Below are 23,995 nucleotides of genomic sequence, written 5' to 3'. Positions count from 1 at the left end.
CACCAGAGCAAGAGTATCTCATATCATCAGGGTCAAAAACAAGAGTATCCCATATCATGCTTTTTCCCTGTCTTTTCCTTTGCCCTTGTTCTTACCTGTAAGACAATGAGAAAGAGAGCAATCAGCCAGCACTTGGAATCAAGCTTCCAGTCAGGAACTGACTGCCTAGAACCCCTTGCCTGATTACTTACCTTGCATTGCTCTCGAGTACTCATCTTATGCTTCCAGAGAAGATACTACATCTGCCTGAGGAACAAATAGGACAAGTGAGAAGCATACAAGGAATCATGTGGAGACAAGCGTAACAGAACACGTGCCGATACATCCACTACTTTTTCAACAGCAAAAGTATCCCATATCATCAAGGTCGAACGTACTTTAGATTTAATGGACTTGTTTTAACCCTCAAATTCTTGAGTCGGCCTTATACTTTGGAGGAAACCAGAAAACCCTCAAGCCCAATTCAAGAATAAGCATGTGGAAAGTTACTTATTCAAAAGCAAAAGTATCTCATATCATTTCTTCTCCTTTTTCTTCTCTTTATCCTTTTTGCTGCCCGCAAGATAGGGAGAATGAGAACAATCAGCCGGAACTCAAAATCAAACTTCTGATCTGGGACTGATTGCTTAGAACTCTGATTGCTTACCTTGTATGTCACCTCTTTCGGCAAATCTGCTAGCTCGGCGACTTGGGGTACTCCTACTACATGGCTTGTATCGCGTTTCACCAAGCCTGAAACTACAAGTAAGCTTTAAGTTAAATTGATACATTACCTTATGCATCTCCACCGGTTAAAGATACTATCATTGGATGGAGGAAAAGTACTTCCAGAGAAGATGCCACATCTACCTATGAGACAGATAAGGCAGGTGAAGACGATACCACACTTCGGTACTTAGAAGTTTCGTGATTACTCAACGGATTGGATCTTGCAAGTCCCCAACCGAGGAGCTTCCCTCACTTAGGAACTTAAGGGAGCACTATTTGTACCATACTTGACCAATGCCGAAACTACAAAGCACCGGTCAACGTTATACAGTCAAGGACTCAGAAGAGTTTCCCTCCAACCAGGAGGCCAATCACAGTACGACACGTGTCGACATCAGAAGCCAATCACAACACGACACGTGTTAACATCGGAAGCCAATCACAACACGACATGTGTCAATGTTAGAACAAAGCTAAAAACTTTCTTCTATAAAAGGATATCATTCTCCCACAATATTTCCTAATGTCATTTGTACTAAATCATTCACTTGTACTCACTAAAGGAGAGCTTGAACCTATGTACTTATGTAAACCCTTCACAATTAATGAGAACTCCTCTACTTCGAGGACGTAGCCAATATGGGTGAACCACGTACATCTTATGTTTGCTTCCCTATCTCTATCAATTTACATACTTATCCATACTAGTGACCGAATCAATCTAGCAAAGGTCATAAACTTAACACTTTCTGTTGTACCAAAGTCCTCACTGATTTTGTGCATCAACAGAAAGTTTTAATTTTATTTTCTTTCTCCTTATCTCTCTGCTTCTCCATCTTTCTTCTTCTTATGATAACGGGTCCCATCACAACCCTTCATAATCTACTCGCCTATCATCTCTGTGCACACGAAGATATATTTTCATATCGCAAATTTTTCAAGGGATGTGGGTGCAAAAATTAAGGGTCAATGCATCCTAAAAACTAGCGATTTCCCATGCATCCTAAAAACAAGGGAGTGGGGCTAAAATAAAGCAACATGAATCATCCAATACAAAAGAACATGGAGTGAGATAATGGGACTGGAAGTCCAAGCTTTTTCCTTGGACTTGCCGTACTGACTTCTAGGGCGAGTCTTTCGAAATACCTCCGAGTCCCCTGTACCTTCATGTTCCTTTGGGACCTGTCGTTCCTTCCCTAGATTGGCAGCCGGCCTGGGCCGTGGTAGATGACCAAGTCTCTCAGAAACCCTTGGGTCATTGATCTTTAAGCTTATGTGGATGGAGTTCTCTCGACGTTGCTTTAGGAAGTCCCGACAATCGCGATAAACAACTTTCGATCCTTCCGCCCCTTCCACAAGGATGTGTCTTCCTCCACTTCTCCTGCTTCGGGTTGAAGCAACTAGGTTGAGAGAAGTCTTATGTTGATTATCACATCGATGGGTAGCTCTCTCCTTATCAGGGATATCTATGTCGAAGGCAGGTGACCTTCCGTGTTGGGGGGCACCCAGTTAATGGTTAACTTCCACGGGGGCAACGAGCTCATATGTTTGAGCATGTCTAGCTTCGTGGAGCATCTCGAAGAACTTCTCATATTGCTCATAGAGGACCTCATTCTTCATTGTTATCTTGTTGTTCTGAGCTTCTAGCTCATCGACTTTAGCTTGAAGAGCAACCCTCTTTCCTTCATTCGTTCGTTGCTTCGCACTAGGTGCAAGAATGATGTCATTATGTGTACTGTGGCTTCCTTCGCTCCCCATGTTGGAGAGGGATGCCTGGTCAAAAGAGAGTGTTCGAATGGTGGAAACCAACTTGACAAGCTGAAGAAAGTGGGAATAAGTGTCGTTCCCACAGACGGCGCCAAATGTTGATGCACAAAATCAGTGAAGACTTTGGTACAACAGAAAGTGTTAAGTTTGTGACCTTCACTAGATTGCTCCAGTCACTAATGTGGATAAGTATGTAAATGGATAGAGACAGGGAAGCAAACACAAGATGTACGTTGTTCACCCATATTGGCTATGTCCATGGAGTAGAGGAGTTCTCATTAATTGTGAAGGGTTTACACAAGTACATAGGCTCAAGCTCTCATTTAGTGAGTACTAGTGAATGATTTAGTACAAATGACATTAGGAAATATTGTGGAAGAATGATCTCCTTTTATAGAAGAGAGTTTCTAGCTTTGTTCTGACATTGACACATGTTGTTTTATGATTGGCTTCTGATGTCGACACGTGTCGCACTGTGATTGGCCTCTTGGTTGGAGGAAACTCTTCTGGATCCTTAACGGTATAACGTTGACCGGTGCTCAATAGTTTCGGGATTGGTCAAGTATGGTACAAAAAGATAAATTGAGAAGCGAACGAAATAGTATCCATCCCAGCTACACCATGGGGGCACGGGCTGAGACATCAAACAGAGAAGTGCTCATACTTCCTCTCTTATAATACTTCTACCAGTTTACATATGGTAATATGATGATTATTAATTGTAGAAAAGCAAACCAATCGGATTATGAGAAAAGGTGGTTGAGTCCTTTAGCAGCCGCCGCCAACCAACTTTGGCATCGTACGAGCCTTCATCTTCTGTGGCTGCTCCATGGATGTTGTTCAAGCTTGGATGAGGGCATGATTCCAAGACTTCGAATAGGCGTTCAATGCCTAACGAATGATCAAAGTCACAAACTAATTAAGACCAGTGTGTAGAAAATTCTGTATTAGCAGGAAAGGTTGAAAATGAAGGAAAAGCATTCAGTTGTGAATTACATCAAGCGAAGCGTTCACTAACAACTAATGGTCACACTCAAGCTTCTGTCAACAACAAGATAAGAACCCTCTTATCTAATCCATAATGTTTTACGCATGATATATAGTGGATTATTCACAATGTTTACATGCATAGATGATTTCGTTAGGGCTTATTTGAATACAAATTTCAATGTTTATTATGTAATTACCTGACGCCCTGTATTTGCTTAAAGTTCTTATTTGGCTGAGCTGTTCCATTATTATTTTTAATTCCTATAATGGGAGCGAAAGTGAAGGAAAATCAGAAATGCATTATGGTTGTTGGACGTGAGACTAACCAAGAATTTGGGCACGTCGTGTACCATGTGAACAAGGAGATAAAGACTTGTTTGCTTATTTATGTAGTATTTACCAACAATAAATGAACATTAACATTTTTATGATAATATATGATCCTGAATATCAACAATACTAATCGTGGTAATCAATTCAGAGTCCTAGTGTAAAGCAACGATTAAGAATTCTACGTTGGACCAACCAACTTTACACACGTTGTCTTACGCTGAAGTAGAGATGGGCAATGGTTATGGCGGGCGGGTAACTGATAGGAGCATATTTATGCGATTGAGTTAGCTTGTTCTCATGCATTTATGTTGTTATTTCTTAGTTAATTATGTATTTTAAGCTATTTTCGTGTGTTTGTAGGTCCATAGACATTATAAAGCAATAAGATGCATTTTGGTGCATTTTGGAGCAGTTTTGGGCTTGGAATGAATAGCACATGTATGGAGCAAGGTGGATGGACGAAATTGAAGACTAAAGAGGCTAGGAATGTGTTAAAGAGAAAGAAGAATCAATGTAAAAAGGACAAAGAGCTCAGCCACAAAGGGGTGTCACTCTACCATTCACCTTTCCATCATTATCGTGCACCACCCTTGTCCCCTTCATTATTTCAGGTTTCATGCATCATTACATTGAATCATTGCACTCAATTGCTACACAATTCCTTGTTCCCTCCATCATTTCAGATTTCATGCATCATTACATTGAATCATTGCACTCAATTGCTACACCATTCCTTGTTTCCTCTATCATTTCAGATTTCATGCATCATTGCACTCAATTGCTACACCACTCCATGTTCCCCTCCATTGCCATGCACTTCCTCTATAAAAGGAAGTGTGTGTAACATAAATGGAGTTCATACTTGGTTAGATCATTCACTCCCATTTCAACACAACCTTCATCAAAACACATCCATTCATCTTCACATCCATTCCTTCATACAAACAAACCTTCAAACACTCACCAACACCTTGTGCCGTAGCAAAGGAAGGGAAGGAAAATGCTTGGACATGCTTGCTGTCCAACTTGGATCATTGGAGCGTTTAGGTGTTTTCTTTCTTTTGTTTCTAATGTTTAAATTCATTTCCTTTCGTTTTGTTGTAAATATGAGTGGCTAAACCCCTCTTGGCTAGGGGTGATTTCAAAGCCATGATTATGTGTGCAACATAATTTGATAAATTCCAGTTATGAACTCTTGAATCGTGAATGCAATTGGCTTAACTATTTGATTGATAACTTATTTGTATTTGTTAATTAAGGATCGACACTTAATTGGCATGCATAAATTCATTGCTAGAATATAAGGAAGTTTCACATAATCGTTACAAACTTATATTCACATGTAGTGAAGGTCGCTTATAAACGATCGCGTTAAGTTCAATTCCTAGCATGAGTGACATGATGTCATAGTTGCAAGTGCTTTGTCAATGCTTATGATTTTCATTAAACGTAATGATCTTTGATTGTATCTCTATTATGATGTCATGTAGGGAACTTTAGAAGAATTTTTGGGTTGTCGAATGATGTCATCCAATCCAATAAAACAAGGAAAATCTGAGAGTTAACTAGTAATGTCACGGTTAATTTGGAGCATTGTCGTTCATAATTCAATGAAGTAGTAACTGGAAATCGAGTTATTTGCATATATATCATGTGTGGAGAAAAAGCCTCTAGCTATCCCATCCATCATCTTATTTCTCACATTCGTTTTACAATCTGTCTAGTTTTTCATCCTTGTTTGTTTGTTTCAACTTCATTCAAATCAAAACCCCCCTTTTAGTTTCTTGTTTCAAAGTGTTTCAAATCTGTTTTAGTTTGTGTTTTTAAGTGTTTTGATTCAAGTAAAAGCCAAATTTCGTCCAAAGTCATTCCTAGTGTCTAGTTTAAGTTTATTTGGTTGTTTTAAGCTGTTTTGAGTATTTTAAGTTTGCTTTGAGTCTTGTGAGTCTTGTTAAGTGTTTTTAAGTTTAGTTTTATGTTTTTGAGTCAGTTCAGAGGTTATTAGCAAGTCTTCCTAATCCCCGGTCCAGAACGATCCCTACTTATATTTGTACTACAATTGTCAAAAGAGGGTTAAATTTGTGTGTTAAGATAATTTTTGCATCAGTAACCGCGGTTATTTATCCATAACCGTTTATTCTTATACCCGTATAACCGTTTACCCGTTGAGTAATTGACTAAACAGTTATACCCATACCCATAACCGTTTATAAATGGTTAACCATACCCATAATCGTGTACCCATTTAACCATAACCGTTTACCCATTTATCATTTTTTAACCCGTTTATCCTTTCTTTTTTTACCATTTACTCATTTTTCATCCGTCTAATTGTTTTTTAATAACTTGAAAATTAAAAAAGAAAAATTTGTCATAATTTTCTTTTTCTAACAATTAAACACCGTTATAGGTACATTCATTGTACAATCCTGCATTTTAATTTTTTAAGTCCTTATACCATTACAATAATTGAAATAATAGTTTACAGACGATATTTTTAACTGTTAACAATAAAGGTAATATAAAATTTGCTAAGTATTCTTGGGTTAAGAAAACTGTTAAAAGACAGTATTATTGAGTTATCTAACTTGGAATGTAAAGTATTAACATAATATATATATAATGGACCATGAAATTTAAAGTGGTTAAGGAAAACTATATTATATTAGCTACATAAATCATGCACTATAGTCATTAGCATTGATCAAAGTTTTGTCTGATAGGGACATGGTTTGTGTAATTTTACATATATAAAATAAATGGGTAAATGGTTACCTGTTTATAACCGCGGTTAATACCCATGACTGCCCATTTAAATTTCGCGGGTAAACGGTTATACCCATAACCGTTTATTTATTTAAACGGTTACCCATAACCGTATCCGTGAAATTTAAATAGATGGGTAACCCCGATTACCCATAACAATGGGTATTTGCCCATCCTTATGTTGAAGCGATCAGACCTGATCATCAAATACCTACAAATGAGAAACTCAAAGGAGATGTCATTTCAGATAATACTCGGATCGGCGTTAGCGGCGCGCCGGACAATACTGGCGGAGATGGGATACCATTTCACAGTCGTGACTGCAGATATTGATGAAAAAAAAGTATAAGGATGGATAAGCCTAAAGAATTGGTCATGGTTCTAGCTGAGGCCAACGCAGATGCTATTATTTCAAGGCTCCAAAGTGAGAGAACAATTGAATGGTGATGCTCCTGCTACACTGTTGATTACTGCGGAGTGCAGACACGGTGGATAATAAGGGAGAAACTATCCTGCAAGGAAGAAGCATGGAATTTTATCAAGGCTATTCTGGTGGTCAAGCAACAGTTATAGGATCTGTACTGGTAACCAACCTTAAAAACCGGAAAAAGAAACGGTGGTTGGCGCAGAGCAGAGATTGTCTTTATGTCATACCAGATGAGGTGATCAATAGCCTGATAGAGGAGGAAATTACGGTCAATGTTGCTGGCGGTTTGATGCTGCAACATCCATTGATTTTTCCATTTGTAGAAGCAGTGATACTGATAGGGTTTACACCGTTATGGGATTGCCTAGAAAAGTCACAAAAAACTGATTCTGGAAGCAGTCTAACTATATATTGTTGTGGAGTGGTGATCGGGTTCTTATTCGAAACTTAGCAGCTGCTGATGAATCTACGATTTCCCAAGAACTCCTAACACCACAAGGACAATGAAGGCATGCAAGATGCAAAAGTTTTGGAAGATATTGAAAGGCTTCAACACACTCTTAGAAATTGCCTAAAAGATAAGAATTCCTTCCTTCTTTTCAATTATAAATTAAGATCAATGCAATTCACAGTCTCTCTTTGGAAGGCAAAGAAAGAGAATGAAGTTTTGTTGCATACAAAAAATGTACATGGGCAAATAATGCACAAGCATGATCAAGTCAAAAGCTACGAAGAAAAATGAGGTTACTTATTCGGCAAGCACTTAAGGCTTGAAAGCAAAAGAAATACACTGAATTTGCTTCGACAACAACGAAGTTGTCTAACAGTGGCAAATAATTCACCGGAAGAGAGCAAATAACGCTCACTGTAAAAGAGGCAAGGCCATTGAACACTAATTGGTGCAGGGAGCATGAGCTAAACCCAAAAGGGGAAGATTTCTATTCTTTCTGTTTTTATTATTCTACGAGTTATTGCATGAAATGCATTTTTAGCGTAATACATATGATATAGCAAAATGGTATAATCATCGTATATTTTATTGCCGTAGTGCAGTATGATAAGTAGTTGTTAATTTGTTAGAATCATAAATCATTCACGTTTTGAAATTTTAAGAAAATTTCGGTTGAAAAATCATTAAATCGGAAGTTTATCCGATGGTAACATATGGAATATGCGTAGAGATATTAGGTTCAGTTGAAAATTCATTTATTGAGTCTTAAATCTTTAAATTGGTGAAGGTCCTGTAGAATTGGGGACATGCATGGCTTAAAACTTTCATAAAGGTCTATCTAAATATTGCTGCAACTGTATTAACCATGAAATGTTTTGATTTATAAAGAGAACAAAGAAGCCAGAATGGCCGAAAGAGAAACTGAAAGGAAGAGGAAAATTAGACAGCGCACCAATTAAATTGGGTTGGGGGCGTGGGAGCACCACCTATCAAATACAAAAAAGTGTTCAGCCTTAATGCATTTATCACCAAAATGTTTGACTCTTTTTGTCTAGTTGAACAGGGCATTTGTTACCATGGTATATTTGCTAATACACATATGGGCACCTAAAAGGAATTGCTACAGGCCCTGTATAATCAAGGGAAGACATCACGTATTACAAGGAAGTGATTCATTCAAACTACATGTTGATTTCCCAATCCACATCAGAATCAGATTGTGATTTAGTAGAAAGTTAAAGAGAGCTCTTAGCAGATACGAGTGTCTGTATTGTGCCCACCAAGGAAGTAAACACCAATGTAGGTGTGCGTTCCACGCTACTAAAGCCATGTGCGATGGCTATACGGTATTTGAACATCACTTGGTTGCGGATCAAGATTTGAAATTCATGCTATTCATTGTCTAGAGAAGTGAACTCATCAGAGCATGAACGAGCCGAATAGATGGAGATGTTCAGATCATGATAATGGCAGGTTTTGTGGCGATAAGGGCTTCCAGGCGAGGAGCATATTCAGACTTCGACCTCTATCGGAAACGAGTGCCACTTAATTTCATTAAGGGTAAAATGAAGGTTGGGGTTAGCTATTACTCTAGCGAAAACAAGTAAGAAAGTTTAGAATTTTTCTCCTTTTCTATGTTTGGATGTTCATCAACTTTTATATGGTGTGTCAAACTAGGCAATGCTACTCTTGAAATTTTGCGTAGTTATTGTTAGAGAGCGAAAACCAATGCATTTGAACAATTATGGGGGCATGAGTGTACAACCAAAATTAAGATCGAAAACCCAAGATTGAATGGGTTAAGACCGAGTTAAGATCGAAAACCTAAGATTGAATTAATGGGTTAAGACCGAATTAAGATTGAAACCCAAGATCGAATGGGCTAAGACCGAATTAAGATCGAAAACCCAAGATTGAATTAATGGGTTAAGACCAAATTTAGATCAAAAACCCAAGATCGAAAACCCAAGATTGAATTAATGGGTTAAGACCGAATCAAAATTGAAACCCAAGATTGAATGGGTTTAAGACCGAATTAAGATCGAAAACCCAAGATTGAATTAATGGGTTAAGACTGAACTAAGATCGAAAACCCAAAATCGAGTGGGTTAAGACCGAATTAAGATTGAAAACCCAAGATCAAATGGGTTACGACCGAATTAAAACCAAAACCCAAAGATCGTAAAATGGCTGAAGGCCCAAGACCGAAATCTAATTATGGGCGAAGCCCAAGACCGAGGGTTGAAAACCCAAAACCCATGGTCGAATATCATATGATCGTAGCCGAACGCTAAACATTGACCCTATGATCTTAGTCGAAGGTTAAATAAAGACCTATGATTGTAGCGGAAGGTTAAATTACGATAGTGTGGTCAAAACCGAAGGCTAAATAATGACCAAGTGATTGTGGCCGAAGGATAACATGCGACTGTGTGATCGTAGCAAAAGGCTAAACTATGACCGTAGCCGAAGGCTAAACTCATGATGAAATTTCAAGTCACACGAATTTTCGCAAAAGAAATATTTTTCACAAACTAAGATGATGTGTGTTTGCAGAGAAAAAAAGGGGCATCTGTGGGTGCAAAAAGTAAGGGTCAATGCATCCTAAAAACTAGCGATCTCCCATGCATCCTAAAAACAAGGGAGTGGGGCTAAAATAAAGCAACATGAATCATCCACTACAAAAGAACATGGAGTGAGATAATGGGACTGGGAGTCCAAGCTTTTTATGCCTATAAAAGGCCTAGAATCCCATCAGAACAGGGGGGGGGGGGGAAGATGAAGAAAAGAGAGGTATTAGATCATTCTATATTTTATAAGCATTCTGAACAAATACTGACTTGAGCGTCGGAGTGTTTTTTTGCAGGTCCCCTCCTCTCTCATTGATGGCGAGTGAAGATGGAGTTGTAGGCTTCTCAACATGGTTACAAGATTTATTTGTTGGAGGATTAGAGGAACCAAAATTTTCCGCTCCAACAGGGCCTTGACACAACTTTCACGAGTATGGATTAATTTGTACCCTAATTCCAGGTAACCAGAAAGAGCGTATGAAACAAGTAACAAAACACAACCAAAAGCAGACTACACTGATAAGTGATGCATCACTCAATATGTCACCGTAATTTCAAATAAAGGAAGTTGGCAGCCAATGGGAAAAACACCTAGAAGGGGGCCAAAGTGTGACCTAGGAAGAACTAAGGACATACATCAACAATATGAGTGCAATAGTTTTTTTTACCACAAATAAGACAGCCAAATCGAAATTAGCTATTTCCGATTTAATAAGGTTGGTAATGGATCTTCATAAAAATCTGCCTTGTTTATGTGATTTACAATTTTATATCCATGTATCTGTGCATGGCGTCATCAGAAATTTACAATGAGAACCTCACCTAACCAAATAAAATATAACAGCATGGAATTTTGGAAACTTCTAATTAGTATGCAGTGTATCTTCATTTCATGACAAAGTAAACAGAAAGTCAAACTACATATTTTCATACAGATGAAAGTAAGATATAACAAGGGAAAAAAGATTGAAAAACTTACCATTTAATAATGATTGATGACTGAACATATTTACATGGTCTCTGAAACAACTTTTTTTCCAACGGTCTCTAAAACAATTTCACTGACACATATATCAACTAAGCTTTCTTTCCCAAATAGCGTAAATCCCACAGTTGCCTGCACGATGAAAATAATTTTTCTTTCTTTTGTTAAGTTTCCAAAAGAGAACGTCTTTGATGTAGTATATTGAGATTCTTGAGTAAAATAATCCACAGAAGACAGTAGTAATTCTTTCATGCATATCCCCAACAACAAAGAGAGGACATGCATGTTTAATTTCCACCCAATGTTCACTCATTTAAATTGAATAAGTAATACCCGAAAAACATACCTTTTTTGTTCTTTTATTCAGCTTCTTCAGGCTGCCGACACATTCTGCAAAAGTACCAGATACAACTCGTACAGAAGAACCTGGGACAAGCTTCTCACTCTTTCCTTTAGACGAACCATTTATGAGAGGATCAAGTGTTTTTCTAGGTCGCTTTTTGGTTTAGAATCTCCATCAAATTCGGCAGCATCGTTGAGGGTTGCTTCTTGCTGCTCTTGCTCAAAAGCTTGTTCAGCTTTCTGTTGTTCTTCCTTTTCCTGTTTGAAGACAGCTTCCATGTCAAACTCAGACACTGGACGGGGTCTGGTTATCTGTCTTTTCCTGTACATATGAGAATAACATTTTATAAATACTCACTGGACATCTCACAAGGCAGCTAGTAGTCTAGAAGGATATATACTTTAGATGGCCTCAAGATTAGAAATGAACAGAGAAAAGAATGGCTATCAGGGGATTGCAAAATCGCCAGTAAACCAGAAAACTAAACCCACAATCTACCTCGTATGTTTTAGTGAACACATAAGCCCAAAAGTAGCTTGATATCACATAATTGAGCAGACATAACATGACTTCATAACTTTATGCATCTGTCGACTGTCGTACAATCCCACCAATGAAACCAGACGAGTCAATCAGTTCTAGACACAAGTAAATTCTCAAAAAAGTCACAAATTGACATCTCTATCTAAAAGGTTTCTTCATATTTCCTACATCAACTATCCACTTTCCTACTATGATAACAATAACATTAGGCAATAGTAATACACAGCAACCTATCATGCAAGAATAAATACTCACGTATTTCCGACCTTGGAACCAACAGAGCCTGCAACTCCATCGCACTCTCTTATAAAGTCATGTATCTCCTAGTCCAATACACACTTTATAAACACCCCGGAAATAGGGGTCTCGGTCTAACCAAGTTACCATTTTTCAATTTCTTCCTGTCTTGGATCGTACAATAAATACTCATATATCTGTATAGCAAACAAGCAAATATTTACACGGTTTGTTTTCGGCCTAGAGATTGAATCGTACAATAAATACTCATATAACAGGGCAACGATTCATTTCAATATGTTCAACTGGAATCAAGCAGACATCTTTATCAGATTACATCAAATTTGCAACAAACCCAGAAACCAAAACATTAAACTACACTAGTAAATACCTTAAAATCAAGGAAATTAGACAGACGTTAGTGACACATTTCTTCAATTTTGAAAAAAATCCCAAAAACCAAAACATTGAATAAAAATAACCCAATACCTTAAAATCGATATGAGGATAGTTTCTGGCGAGCTGTCGAGCGATGAGCTGAGCGGTCTCCTGGCCCTTGACCCGAGAGACCTTGATGATCCACCATTGCGGGCCCTCATGAGCGACATTATTAAGGTTGAGCTCCTCCTTCCAATTGGCGAACTTCTTCGTGGGCTTCTCCAGAAGCTTCTCCTCCACCTCCTCTTTCCAGCTGGTGCCGGTTTTGCTCTCTCTCCTCTCGCTCCTGAGCTGCCTTCTCTCTCTGGCTGTGAGTTGTCGGGTGGTGGCGGTGGCGGGTTCTGGTTCTGGTTCTAGAGTGGAGGAAATGGAAACTGGGAATTGGGTGTTTTTGGTAGTGGGGAAAGCAAGGGGGAGTGCGAAGAGGGAGGTGGGAGATAGAGAGTGGTGGCAAGGACTCCATGGGAGAAGTCCTCGTGTCATCCTCAAGCTTCAGAGCGTTGCAGAGAGAGGAGATAACGAGGGAGTTGTGGATTCTACGTCCCTTTGGATTTATGACTGGATTTGTAGATGGCCCAGAATTTAGTTTTGGGCCGTTTTATGATTTGTTGGGCCCAATGAGCCCAATGAGCCCAACCAAGCTTGGAACTTTTTATCCTTCGTCCCCAAAATTTCAAAAACTCGCGCGGTTTCTGTTGTTCCATCTCCCTCCTCTCTTTTCCCTAAAACTCCCTCCTTAAAAAGGCTCTCCCATTTTCTCTTTCCTCAGATCTCAACCTCTCCTTCTCCTTCTTCTTCCTCCTCGCTTCCATCAGAGCCCTAGTTTTCCACCGCATCTCTCAATATTCAGAAAATGGGGAAGCAGTCCAAAGGCAAGAAGTCTGAGAATTTGGGTAAGGGAAAAGTCACCCCCGTCCAAATCGCCTTCATCGTCGACCGATACCTCTGCGACAACAACTACTCGGAAACCCGCTCTCTTTTCAGAACCGAAGCTTCGTCCCTCATCGCCAAATCGCCGATTCGAGAGGTACCCACTTGGTTTTTCCCGACGATTTGTTCAAATCGGTCTGAAAAATTTCTTATTTGTCTGATTTGGGATTTGGGTTTTTCTGATTTTTGCAGGCGCCGAAGAGTTTGCTGAGCTTGGCTGAGATTTTGGACGAGTACATACTGTTGAAGGAGCAGAAGGTGATTTTGGATCAGGAGAAGGTCCGGGTGGAGCAGGAGAAGACCCGGGTCCAAACCCTGTTGAAGGGGATGCAAAGCGTGATGAACACTTACAATGCCGGCGGAAGCCCCACAGTCTCTGCACCTCCGGCTGTGGCTCCGAAGCCGATGCTTATGGCTACTCCGTCTCACCCGTCTAATGGGCCCGCTGCAGGTACAATCCTAAGCCTCCCCGTCTGGTTGTTTGCTTTGTGTTTGAAAAATTGCCTGAATGAATTGAGAAATCTTGTGGAAGTTGCATGTTTAGAGAGCTTATATGCTTCAACTTGAACTCGTAGACTATACATTTATTTGCCTTAACTAGTTATTTGAACCATTGATGGCTACAATGTACAATTGCAGGTAATATCTTATTGTTTTTGTTTGTGTTTGAGAAATTTGTTGCATTCATTGAGAATATAGTGAAAGTTGCATTCATTGAGAAATTTGTTGCATTAGATGCTTCAACTTTTAGGTGTTTCGTTTTCTTTGCCTTAAATATTTGAACTCTTTTGAGGGTGTGATAAATTAGCAAAAACCCACAAGAATAATCGCTCTATAAGCTATGAATTCAACATGGTATAATTTTTTTTTGGCGCCTTTTGATTGGGTCTTTTAACGTTCCAAACACCAGTTGCTCCTGTGTCAACACCTTCCAACCCCAACATGAGGCCTGGGAATTTTTGCTCGCCAATTACAGTTGACCCACCTACAACTAAGAGAAAGAGTTCTAAGGTTCCTGTGGATGGTTTAAATGCTGCTAAGAGATCTTGCAGCAAATTACCTGCTGGCAAGAGCAATATGCACAACAAAGGTATAGGACTGTGCATGTTCTTCAAAGTTGTGCTGCTTTTAATCTGTTTTATATCATTAGGTGTTTATTTTCCTTGAACTTTAAAATGAGCAGGAGAACAAGCGGTTTCAGGATCAGGTGATGCACTCGATAATAAAAAATCTGCCCAATCCTCTTTGGCTTTTCACCCATCACCTCACGATTTGGTTCCCAATGGCTCCACTGTGGCTAAATGCTTGTTCAACCAGCCATCATTTTCTGTCCCAACTAACAACTCTGGTCCTCAGACACCTCAGCGAGCAAATTCAATTCAAGTCAGCAAGTCTACACCTTTTGAGATTTCTTCCACTGCTACTTGCAGTTATAATTCTCCTCCAGATGTAAATCCAACTTGCACCATTTTTTCTTCAAAGAGAGTGACTCTGAGCCCAAACAAAGCTTGCTACACTGTGGAAACAAACCATTGCATTTCTTCACCTGCCAAGACAAGTAAGAGGGAGTCCCATGTAAAGGGGAGGCTCAATTTTGACTGTTCTGATGTGCCAATGGGCTTGGAGAAACCATCTGGCGATGAGATTTCATCACCTGAGTCTGAAAGGGAAGTTGATCTCTTTGACATTGATTTGATGAACTTTGATGCCATTGGGGCGGATTTCTCCTTCACTGAAATGTTAGGTGAATTTGATCTTCATTGTGAAGAACTTGGTCTACCAAACTTTGATGCTTCCACTGCGACGGTTTCGGGGTATTCTCTACCTTCCATACTTTACATCACAACTACTACATTATTCTCTTCACTACTTTCATTTCACTTCAATTCTCTTATGTTCTCTTCTACAAAACTCTTATAGGTCATCTTATGAATCTGCGGATGGTAACGTGGGGGCCAATCAAGTATTGTCAGAATTTACATCAACTGTGACAGAAGTACTATCAGAGAAGGACATGAATGTGCAAGGTAATTTAACACATCTTCTATTGCCATAAAGTTTGCAACCTGTTCATCCATCTTGAATATCTAACAAGTTATTTGTGGTTGTTGCAGGATCTGATTCCTTGACTGCGATGAAGTCTGTGACAAAATGTATTAGGATTATAAGCCCTGGTAAATTCACCATCTTCTCTTATGTTTCCCTTCCATTTGCATTCAAAAGTCTAGAATTACTAATTCGCATGCTTTCACAATTGCAGTGAAAAATCGCGGAAGCTCTCAGGATTAGGAGAATTGTATTGCAACGATCTGACTGTTTCTGGGAATGACTGTTAGGCTGACATGGTACTGGACTTCCTGCAGAAGCTTTCTAATTATGTTAACAATTCAACAACTTAGAGTTGCTGTATCATTAGATAACTCACGGCGTGAGTCTCATGCTCCTTAGAAATACATGTAATTTTGTAGTTAATACGCTCTGGTTGCAGTCCTGGGCTTACGTAGGCTAATGGCTTGTACTTGGTTCCGTTTCATGTAAGTCTCTCTCCTCGAACACGAAGGATTGTTCATATTTAACAAGGTCTGCTTTTGACTTTCATAATTTCAGCAAAAACAAAATATAAAGTCCAAGTCTCTTTAGTTCATTGTTCTTCTTGAGAAAAAGTTCTCATACAACTTTATCTTCACAAAACAAAATTAAATCTCTTTGTTGTCACATTCTGATCATGCTAAGTACTTCTCCAATTTCTCCACCTCATCCACGCTTCCGATGTAAAGAGGAACACGTTGATGGATCTGCAGAAACAAAAGTAGAAATTGTAGTCAATCAATTTACAAGGTGAGCTGCAGAAACTCACAACCATTATACGAATTGTACTCACCTCAGTTGGTTCAATGTCAAGTACTCTGGAACTGCCATCGGACCCTTTCCCGCCAGCTTGTTCCACTATAAAGCTCATTGGTGCACACTCATACAACAGCCTCAGCTTCCCATTCTTGCTCTTCTTGTCTCTAGGGTAACCATAAATGCCGCCATAGAGCAGCGTCCGGTGGAAGTCACCAACCAAGCTGCCAATGTACCTTGCAGAGTAGGGCTTGCCACTAGGACCTGGGTCCTTGAGATCATCAATGTACTTCTTCAACTTGTCATCCCACATCTGATAGTTCCCTTCATTGAATGAGTAAATTTTTCCGGCTTTCGGAATCTGAATGTTTTCTTGAGTCAAGACGAATTCTCCGTACATGGGGTCCAAGGAAAATGCAAAAACACCAGTCCCAATTGTGAGCACAAAGATCACAGAGCTTGAATACATGCAGTAGCCAGCAGCAAGTAGGTTGCTTCCTGGCTGGCACACGCTCACTACACATTTCTGTTCCACACTATCAAGCTGCAATGCAACATTGAAGCATTCCAACCATTCAATTGCGAAAATTGGGGAAAACCCTAGCCGGATTACTACGTTTCACATTAGAGAAGAACTTCCGTGCAATGGAAATGCCATGGTGAGATCTTAAGTCAATTACACACCGTTATTTGAAAAAGTTAAAATACATGACAATACGTGATTGACTTGAAATACCACTACAATGAGATTCCCGTAGCAAGTGTATCTCAAGTTATCAACTTATGTGACATATAACATGACATTTGACAGTTCCTTATCCGTTATCAATGAATGAAATTTATGACCAAATGAAACATTGTCGTATTAGTGGACTTACGGTTGAGTCCTCTTCAATGTGTGCAAAGCATTCATCATTCGGGCTGTATATTCCGAAGATGGATCCAGTGGAGACAGCAGCATCAATGTTGGATGATCCATCAAGTGGGTCAAACACCACAATGTAGTTGCCGGAATAACTCTCTTCCACCGCGACTGGCACATCCTCTTCCTCCGATGCTATAATCCCTGTCCTTCCGCTTGATCTCAGGCAATTTGAGAAAACCTGTTTGTGCAGTTTGTGCTACATGATCAAACTCTCTATTTATGAAGGTGGGCCAACGCAAACCATTTTATTGATTGTGACCAAAACGAAATTGCTAATCCGTTGTAGTCTAGTTGGTCAGGATATTCGGCTCTCACCCGAAAGACCCGGGTTCAAATCCCGGCAACGGAATTGTTTTTGTGCCTTTATTAGATTTTACTAAAACTCTGCCTATTTTTTCTCTTTGTTAAGGAACATTTTTGTTTAATTTTGTCCTTTTTTTTCTCAAATGACGAACATATTGTCTTAGCCAATTGACTGACCTCACGTCTGTATTTCAGTTAAGACTTAGAAGAAGCACAAACCTCGTTGGAGACAACATCAAGTTTCTTCTGGTCCTCTCCTTGGATATTAACCGCACCCTGAATCCCAGTCAAGTTGGAAATGCTAGCCCTCTGCACCAAAGAAGCAATCTGCTTGCACGCCACCGAAATGCTAGAGAGCACGATGGTCAGCTCGGCATCGATCACCCCGGCCTGCTCTTGCATCAGCAGCCAGCTCGTCAGCGTCTGAATCTCGTACCCGCTCTTTTTCTTCGGCTCCGTTGTCTCCGCCGCTACGGCCATGCACCTAACCCCGTCAGCCGCATGCCTCCTCTTGTTGTAAGTTAAGTTAGGGCACGAGACGACTGTTTTGGACCCCAACACACATTGTTGGAGAGAAGAGGTGTTACAGAGAGACCGGGAGCTTGAGCATAGGAGTTGGGACGACGGTGAAGTTAACGTTGCTGCAACCATGATTTGGTGTTTCTGATTTTTGCTCTGATTTTTCTTTTCAGTGTCTGATTTTCTGGTTTTTTTGTTTTTTTTAGTTGGATTGTGTGTGTGGGATTTGTGAGGTTGGCAACAATTTCTGATATTTTTCTTATTTTATTTTGGGTCCCACTTATCTTGCTTTTGTAATGTTTGGTATTGCGATCATGGTTTCTTGGAGGAGGCCAATAGGGGGAGGGAGATAACAAATAACAAGTGGGAATTCAATTTGGGTTGGATTTGATGTTTGGTTTAGGTCGTTAATCAACTCCATTAAGCCTAATTGCTAATGATTGTGGGCTTTAAAACCTAGGCTCAGGAACCTTGATCCCCAAGTATTTGGATTAACTTAAATTTATAACAAGGTGTAGCGGCAAGTTTTACTTTGGAGCTCTTAGCAATTTGCATAAAGCTTGGTTTCACCGCACAAGTGACCCAGATTTGGCAGAAGGGAAGACCTCTAGGCTAGATTTACATGATCTTATTATTGGCAATGACGAAGTGTTATGGGAAAAGATGGTGAATATCTTTGTTGGTTCTTGGAAATGAAGGTTATAGGTTCTCATAATCTCGTATTCTGTTCTCTTAGTGACCAAAGAATGCTTGATCACTCATCCTTAGATTTAACAATAAAAGTGCAGAATAAGTAGATGTGCTATTGATATGTTAATCTCAACATTTGATATCAAATCTAAATGTGAGTGACCACGACTTCTTATTCATCAAGTGATCAAGAGAACGTGACTCATCTTGTATAAACAGAAAACAAAATTTGTTTGGTACTATTCAGCTAAAGAAAGACAGAGAAAAATAAAAGGCGAAAGGGATTTGCTATCAATTTTTGGCACGATTTGGCTGGAACTTGAAACCTCAAATGATATTTAATTTCTGAAAATTTATTTGGAACTTTAATGTCAAAAAATAAATACACAAATTTTGCTTTAATAATATGAAGTAGCAAACGGAGGACAACTTAAGCAATAACTTGGCAATTCTTTTTTATCTATGATTTAAAAAATTAGAACTGAACAACTTTGCAGATGGAAGACCTCTATCATGCATATATATTGATTGTATAATTCTCTCTCCCTAATTCCATTTAACTATGACAAATCCTTTCCTTGATGTGATATACTACCCTTCTTCTCCTTTTTATTTTCCATACATCGATATTCTTTCCTTCAATTCCACCTTTTGGACATTGCAGACAATATTAATTAAAAAGAGAAAAAAAAAAAAGGGAGCAGTACAATCAATGACAAGGGTGGAGATTCTTTTCTTTACCCTCTTAAGGGCATCACACACTGTTATTTAGCCACGGATGTGTATCTGTGCATTTGTGCACCAGTAGATGGCGTATTGGTGTCCATATGGATTATAGCTCAGTGGAAAAAGATGATGTGATGCATGTCGGAAAAACACATGCAGCGATCTGCAATCCAAATTACCTTTGGAAGAGAGCCACCAAAACCACATGTAGTGCGGTAAGGATCAATAGAAACCTAGGCGGAGGACAGTGACTATGCATTAGGAGATGCACGGTGGAGAAATTTTTTCTTGTGACCGAAATATGGATGGTACAGCACGTATGTTTATAAAAGTGGTGGAAAATTTTATTTTTTAAGTTATTAACATTTTAAGCTTTGACACTGAAAATAGAGTGTGAATAACCTAAAAGACACTTATGGAATTAGTGTGAATAGCCATATTTTTTTACTAGTAATTATAAACTTAGGGAGTACTTTTGGGGAACACTTTTTGCTTGCATTCCTTATCCGATCGTGAGCATCACTACTATATTAGTTGTCATAGACAGGTTTAAGTTTTGAAATTTGTTGAGTAAAGAGAATAAATTACACTCGTCCGACGGTACTTGACCGGGTAAGGCATGCAGCATGAGGTTATAATACTTCATTCATACTTCTTTTTGGGTCAATAGACTCAAGTCACTCAATACCTTACATCTCAAAAAGTATAATCTTTGACCCGTGTGAGTAAATTCGCAGCAATGATCTGGTGTTCTGGAAATCATCGGAACCTAATTTATTGGCTTGTTTCGATTAGTTATTTCTCTAAACAGCGACACGACATGGCATTCACATGAAAATTACCGAGAAAAAACGAGACGACATTCATTCATAAAGATCTAGACTTTCCTTTGAAGCCGAGTGAACCATTCAGAAGTTCACGCGTGGAACCCTAGCTGTCGTTTAATGTACACAAAGGAAATTAACTTCACCGCCAAGATGACGACTTTCGGTTTAGCCATCAACATATTCATGGTTCGAGATGGCTTGTTAGCCACGTTAATATGACCTAGTCCAAATCAAATGGAATTTATAAGTTGTAAAGCAAAAATATTGGAAACGCACAGCATGGGTACATGATATTTCTATTTTGTTAATTTATTACAAGTGTCGAAAAGTCAAATTCATTGCATTTGTCATGTTATTTAGGTCCAACAAACCTTCTTGACTATGCAATATTTGCTTAATGGTTTGTCTAGTTTAGCTAAACAAGACAAATAAATAGTAGGAGAAATATATTTTTCTAATTTCTCGTTTACCTTGACGAAATTTGTTAATTAAGGTCTTTATGGTAATCATATCGAACTCTAACCTAGCTGGCTTTTAGTTGTATCACAAAGCCAATAAGTTACAAGAACATATATTAGTTAAAGTACTTCATTAATATATATAAAAGCATTTTAGCCAAAATAGTCTATGAGATTGACATAATTAACTCATTTGTTTTGTCCCTGAGATTTGAAATTAATAGGAGTGGCTCCTGAGTTTGTCTACATCAACACTTTGGTTGTTCCATGAAAATCTCCGTTAAATAAAGATCAAAATGATAAAAATACCCTAACAATAGGCCAAAATGATTTGACAAAATTGATGGTATTTTTGTTATTGTATTCTTATTTAATGGAGATTTTTCATGAAAAGATCAAAATAATTGATAATGGACAAACTCAGACATCAATTCTATCAATTTAAATTTTATAAATCAAAATGAGAAATTACTGTCATTCTCATAATTATTTTGGCTAAAAAGCCATATATTAATATTCAACTTGTTGAATGGAAAAGGAATATAAACCAAGAAGCCACACAGAAAGTTCAATATGTACAACGTCGGTCATGCATCTATACAAATTAAATGTCAACAAACCCTAACACCACATATGGAGAGAGAGAGAAGAAAATTCAAATTGCAGGCTTTCCACACGTCTTTGCATTATCAAATAAAACAAGTCAATAAACAATAACAAAATCAAAACTTAAAAAATAAATAATAATAACCAAAAACAAATAAGAAAAAATAGAAAATAGAACAAATGACAAATTGGGCTCCAAACATAAAAATGCGAAGAGGATCGTAGACGTACAGTTTCACCAACCTGCAGGAAAGTTGCAAACGCGTCCATGAATGTAGAGACGCCGCCTTATATTTCAACGTTTCCATCTCTATATATAGCTAGTCGTAGCCATTTGTTGTTTCACAGTTCATAACCTCCTCCTCCTTATAAATCCACCCTTCTCCCTTCACTCTAATCTCACAAATAAATCTCTCTTCTGAGTTTTTTTTTTTGTCCAACAAAACCCCACATTAGTTCTCAGATCCTCCACACATGGCGGTTTCCACCAAGTTTTTGGCTCTCTTCCTCTCCTTCCTATCCATCCATGCAGTTCTAGGTCAGTTGGTCATTACAATGTGTCTTCGATCGGCTATCGTAATATACAATGTTCTTTAACTAATTAATTAAATGGTTTGCAGTTATTAAACTTGTTTTGATCATTTTTTTCAGGTGAGTTTATATGTGAGGATTTGCCGAACGATGTTTGTGCATTTTCGGTGTCGTCGGCCGGGAAAAGGTGCTTGTTAGAGACCATGTCCAAGAAAGATGGAAGCATAGAGTATCAGTGCAGGACATCAGAAGTTGTGGTGGAGGGAGTGGCTGATTACATAGAGACAGATCAGTGCGTGCAGGCTTGTGGGATTGATAGGAAGTCTGTTGGGATTTCGTCTGATGCCCTCCTTGAGCCTCAGTTCATGGCCAAGCTCTGCTCTGCTCCTTGTTACCAAAAGTGCCCCAACATTGCTGACCTTTACTTCAACTTGGCAGCTGGAGAGGGTAAGAATATTTTCACAAATCATTAATTAAATTCTTCTCTTTTTTTTTCTTTCGATTAATTATATTATTTAGTGGTTCCAAACTTCCAAGTGGTTAAGAATGATTGTTTTGTCACACCTAAAACATTCCTTCTCTTCTTTTTAGGACTAATATTAAATCAAAAGAAGAATGAGATAGATTGAGAATTCTTTAATTTATCGATGTATGAGTTACACTAGGGACCAAGATCCTCTCCTGAGCTAAGGATGAGGATCCTCCTCATCAATGAGTGTGGGCCGTTGGATGAAAATCCAACGGTTACAAACAGGGGGATCCCTGTAAAGTTATAATAATTGTAACCGTTGGATTTTCATCCAACGGCCCACATCACTTGATGAGGAGGATCCTCATCCTTAGCTCAGGAGAGGATCCTGGTCCTTACACTAGTACATTAATCGGTTTGATATGCATAACTATTTTAACAATTTTAATTTAAACATTTAAACACTGATATATCACATACACTGATTTAATATAGAAAAACCCCATAATACTTTTAGGCATACTTAAAAATGTTGCCTAGGAATATGCTTCACTTTGGTCTGCTTTCGTTTTCTTTTTTCTGTCATGTTGGTGGCATTGTGATACCTTCCTTGTGATAGATTTCCTTCTAATTTAATCAACCCCTTTTACTATGGTACACTATAATAAAATGGAGGCATGTGATTAAACGAAATATTCTTACATACAACTGGTATATGCAAATTTTTTTTATAATTTCATTGTATCACATGTTGATCACGTGACCAAGTTTTACTACGATTGTATATTAGACATCTTATTCTTCTTGTATGTAAGAACTGTACAATGTAACATAATCTAATATAGAACTTAATTATATGTTTTGAAAAATGCAGGTGTATTCTTGCCCGATCTCTGCGACAAGCAGCGTTCCAATCCTCACCGTTCCATGATCGCGCTTCTGAGCTCTGGCGAGGCCGCCCCTAGTCCTCACGGCTCCCAATTACCATCAGGGTTGCATGCGGCATATCCCCCTTCTGAGGCATTTGAACCTGCATCTGCTCCTAGTCCTATGTAATCATGCTGTGTAGTTTCTGCAAATAATTTCTTTTGAATTATATAATATTAGTGTATATTAATTGAGGAATAATTACATTAGTTGGAAAAGAAGAGGGGGAATTTCGGTTCATTTTGTTTGTGGGTGGGATTTGTTGAGACATACAACCTTTATATCAAAAGTAATTGTATTACTTACTTTACAAATGTCAGATCAATACATACAATGCTTATACATTTCTTCTCCAAAATTCCAAATAATCTAATTTTGGGGTTTTCAATTGATTAAAATTTATTTCCTTGCTATGCTCTGCTTTGCTATAGCAACAATTTGGTATCGAACTCACTATTCATGATAAATGAACTTGTAATTATAGCTCAAGTAGTTAAGAGTATTTATCGTGCACCTAGGTTCTATATTTGAATTGCCACTCTCACGCTGCAGCTTCTATATACAACAACAACAAAGCCTTTCCTCACTAAGTGGTGTCGGCTATATGAATCCTAGAACACCATTACGCTCAGTTTTGTATCATATCTTCCGTTAGATCTAAATATTCTAAGTCTAATAAATA

At 38.5% G+C, this 23,995-nt stretch overlaps 3 protein-coding genes, 1 long non-coding RNA gene, 1 other non-coding gene and 2 pseudogenes across 5 annotated transcripts; 5 read left to right on the top strand and 2 right to left on the bottom strand.

The window, feature by feature from the left end:
• The first annotated feature begins 6,445 nt into the window (after window positions 1-6,445).
• LOC126592909 (uncharacterized) lies at window positions 6,446-7,395 on the top strand (annotated as a pseudogene).
• A 2,626-nt stretch (window positions 7,396-10,021) lies between these two features.
• LOC126592911 (uncharacterized) lies at window positions 10,022-13,081 on the bottom strand (annotated as a pseudogene).
• A 176-nt stretch (window positions 13,082-13,257) lies between these two features.
• On the top strand, window positions 13,258-16,089 carry LOC126592905 (uncharacterized). The gene is made up of 7 exons (XM_050258710.1): window positions 13,258-13,585; window positions 13,681-13,939; window positions 14,399-14,578; window positions 14,672-15,302; window positions 15,409-15,515; window positions 15,603-15,662; window positions 15,749-16,089. Exons 1-7 carry the CDS (start codon window positions 13,412-13,414, stop codon window positions 15,775-15,777), a joined length of 1,440 nt encoding a protein of 479 aa, XP_050114667.1. The 5' UTR covers window positions 13,258-13,411; the 3' UTR covers window positions 15,778-16,089.
• Window positions 16,051-18,316, bottom strand: LOC126592908 (fructose-1,6-bisphosphatase 1, chloroplastic-like). Its single transcript, XM_050258712.1, has 4 exons — window positions 17,780-18,316; window positions 17,211-17,435; window positions 16,370-16,876; window positions 16,051-16,283 (listed from the first exon to the last, which is right to left on the bottom strand). The coding sequence occupies exons 1-4, from the start codon at window positions 18,209-18,211 to the stop codon at window positions 16,212-16,214; spliced, it is 1,236 nt and encodes a 411-aa protein (XP_050114669.1). The 5' UTR covers window positions 18,212-18,316; the 3' UTR covers window positions 16,051-16,211.
• Window positions 17,409-17,912, top strand: LOC126592912 (uncharacterized). Its single transcript, XR_007612826.1, has 2 exons — window positions 17,409-17,482; window positions 17,756-17,912. It is a non-coding gene; the product is annotated as an uncharacterized LOC126592912 (long non-coding RNA).
• TRNAE-CUC (transfer RNA glutamic acid (anticodon CUC)) lies at window positions 17,534-17,606 on the top strand. Its single transcript has one exon. It is a non-coding gene; the product is annotated as a tRNA-Glu (tRNA).
• A 3,398-nt stretch (window positions 18,317-21,714) lies between the features above and the next one.
• On the top strand, window positions 21,715-23,657 carry LOC126592910 (uncharacterized). The gene is made up of 3 exons (XM_050258714.1): window positions 21,715-21,924; window positions 22,038-22,364; window positions 23,261-23,657. Exons 1-3 carry the CDS (start codon window positions 21,861-21,863, stop codon window positions 23,440-23,442), a joined length of 573 nt encoding a protein of 190 aa, XP_050114671.1. The 5' UTR covers window positions 21,715-21,860; the 3' UTR covers window positions 23,443-23,657.
• Window positions 23,658-23,995: the final 338 nt, after the last annotated feature.

This window comes from Malus sylvestris, chromosome 12 (genome assembly GCF_916048215.2).
Source record: "Malus sylvestris chromosome 12, drMalSylv7.2, whole genome shotgun sequence".
In the NCBI taxonomy this organism is placed as follows: Eukaryota; Viridiplantae; Streptophyta; class Magnoliopsida; order Rosales; family Rosaceae; genus Malus; species Malus sylvestris.
The sequence above is the reverse complement of the archived record's forward strand: the minus strand, read 5'-3'. Positions and strand labels throughout refer to the sequence as shown.

Bases quoted from the DNA above. Each gene is read 5' to 3' on its own strand.
- LOC126592905 (XM_050258710.1), top strand. From the start codon at position 13,412: ATGGGGAAGCAGTCCAAAGGCAAGAAGTCTGAGAATTTGGGTAAGGGA. The intron at 13,586-13,680 runs GTACCCACTTGG...TGATTTTTGCAG, and splicing joins CCAAATCGCCGATTCGAGAG to GCGCCGAAGAGTTTGCTGAG. The intron at 15,663-15,748 runs GTAAATTCACCA...TCACAATTGCAG, and splicing joins TATTAGGATTATAAGCCCTG to TGAAAAATCGCGGAAGCTCT.
- LOC126592910 (XM_050258714.1), top strand. From the start codon at position 21,861: ATGGCGGTTTCCACCAAGTTTTTGGCTCTCTTCCTCTCCTTCCTATCC. The intron at 21,925-22,037 runs GTCAGTTGGTCA...CATTTTTTTCAG, and splicing joins ATCCATCCATGCAGTTCTAG to GTGAGTTTATATGTGAGGAT. The intron at 22,365-23,260 runs GTAAGAATATTT...TGAAAAATGCAG, and splicing joins CAACTTGGCAGCTGGAGAGG to GTGTATTCTTGCCCGATCTC.
- LOC126592908 (XM_050258712.1), bottom strand. From the start codon at position 18,211: ATGGTTGCAGCAACGTTAACTTCACCGTCGTCCCAACTCCTATGCTCA. The intron at 17,436-17,779 runs GTTTGTGCTTCT...CTGCACAAACAG, and splicing joins TTGATGTTGTCTCCAACGAG to GTTTTCTCAAATTGCCTGAG. The intron at 16,877-17,210 runs GTAAGTCCACTA...GTTGCATTGCAG, and splicing joins ACATTGAAGAGGACTCAACC to CTTGATAGTGTGGAACAGAA.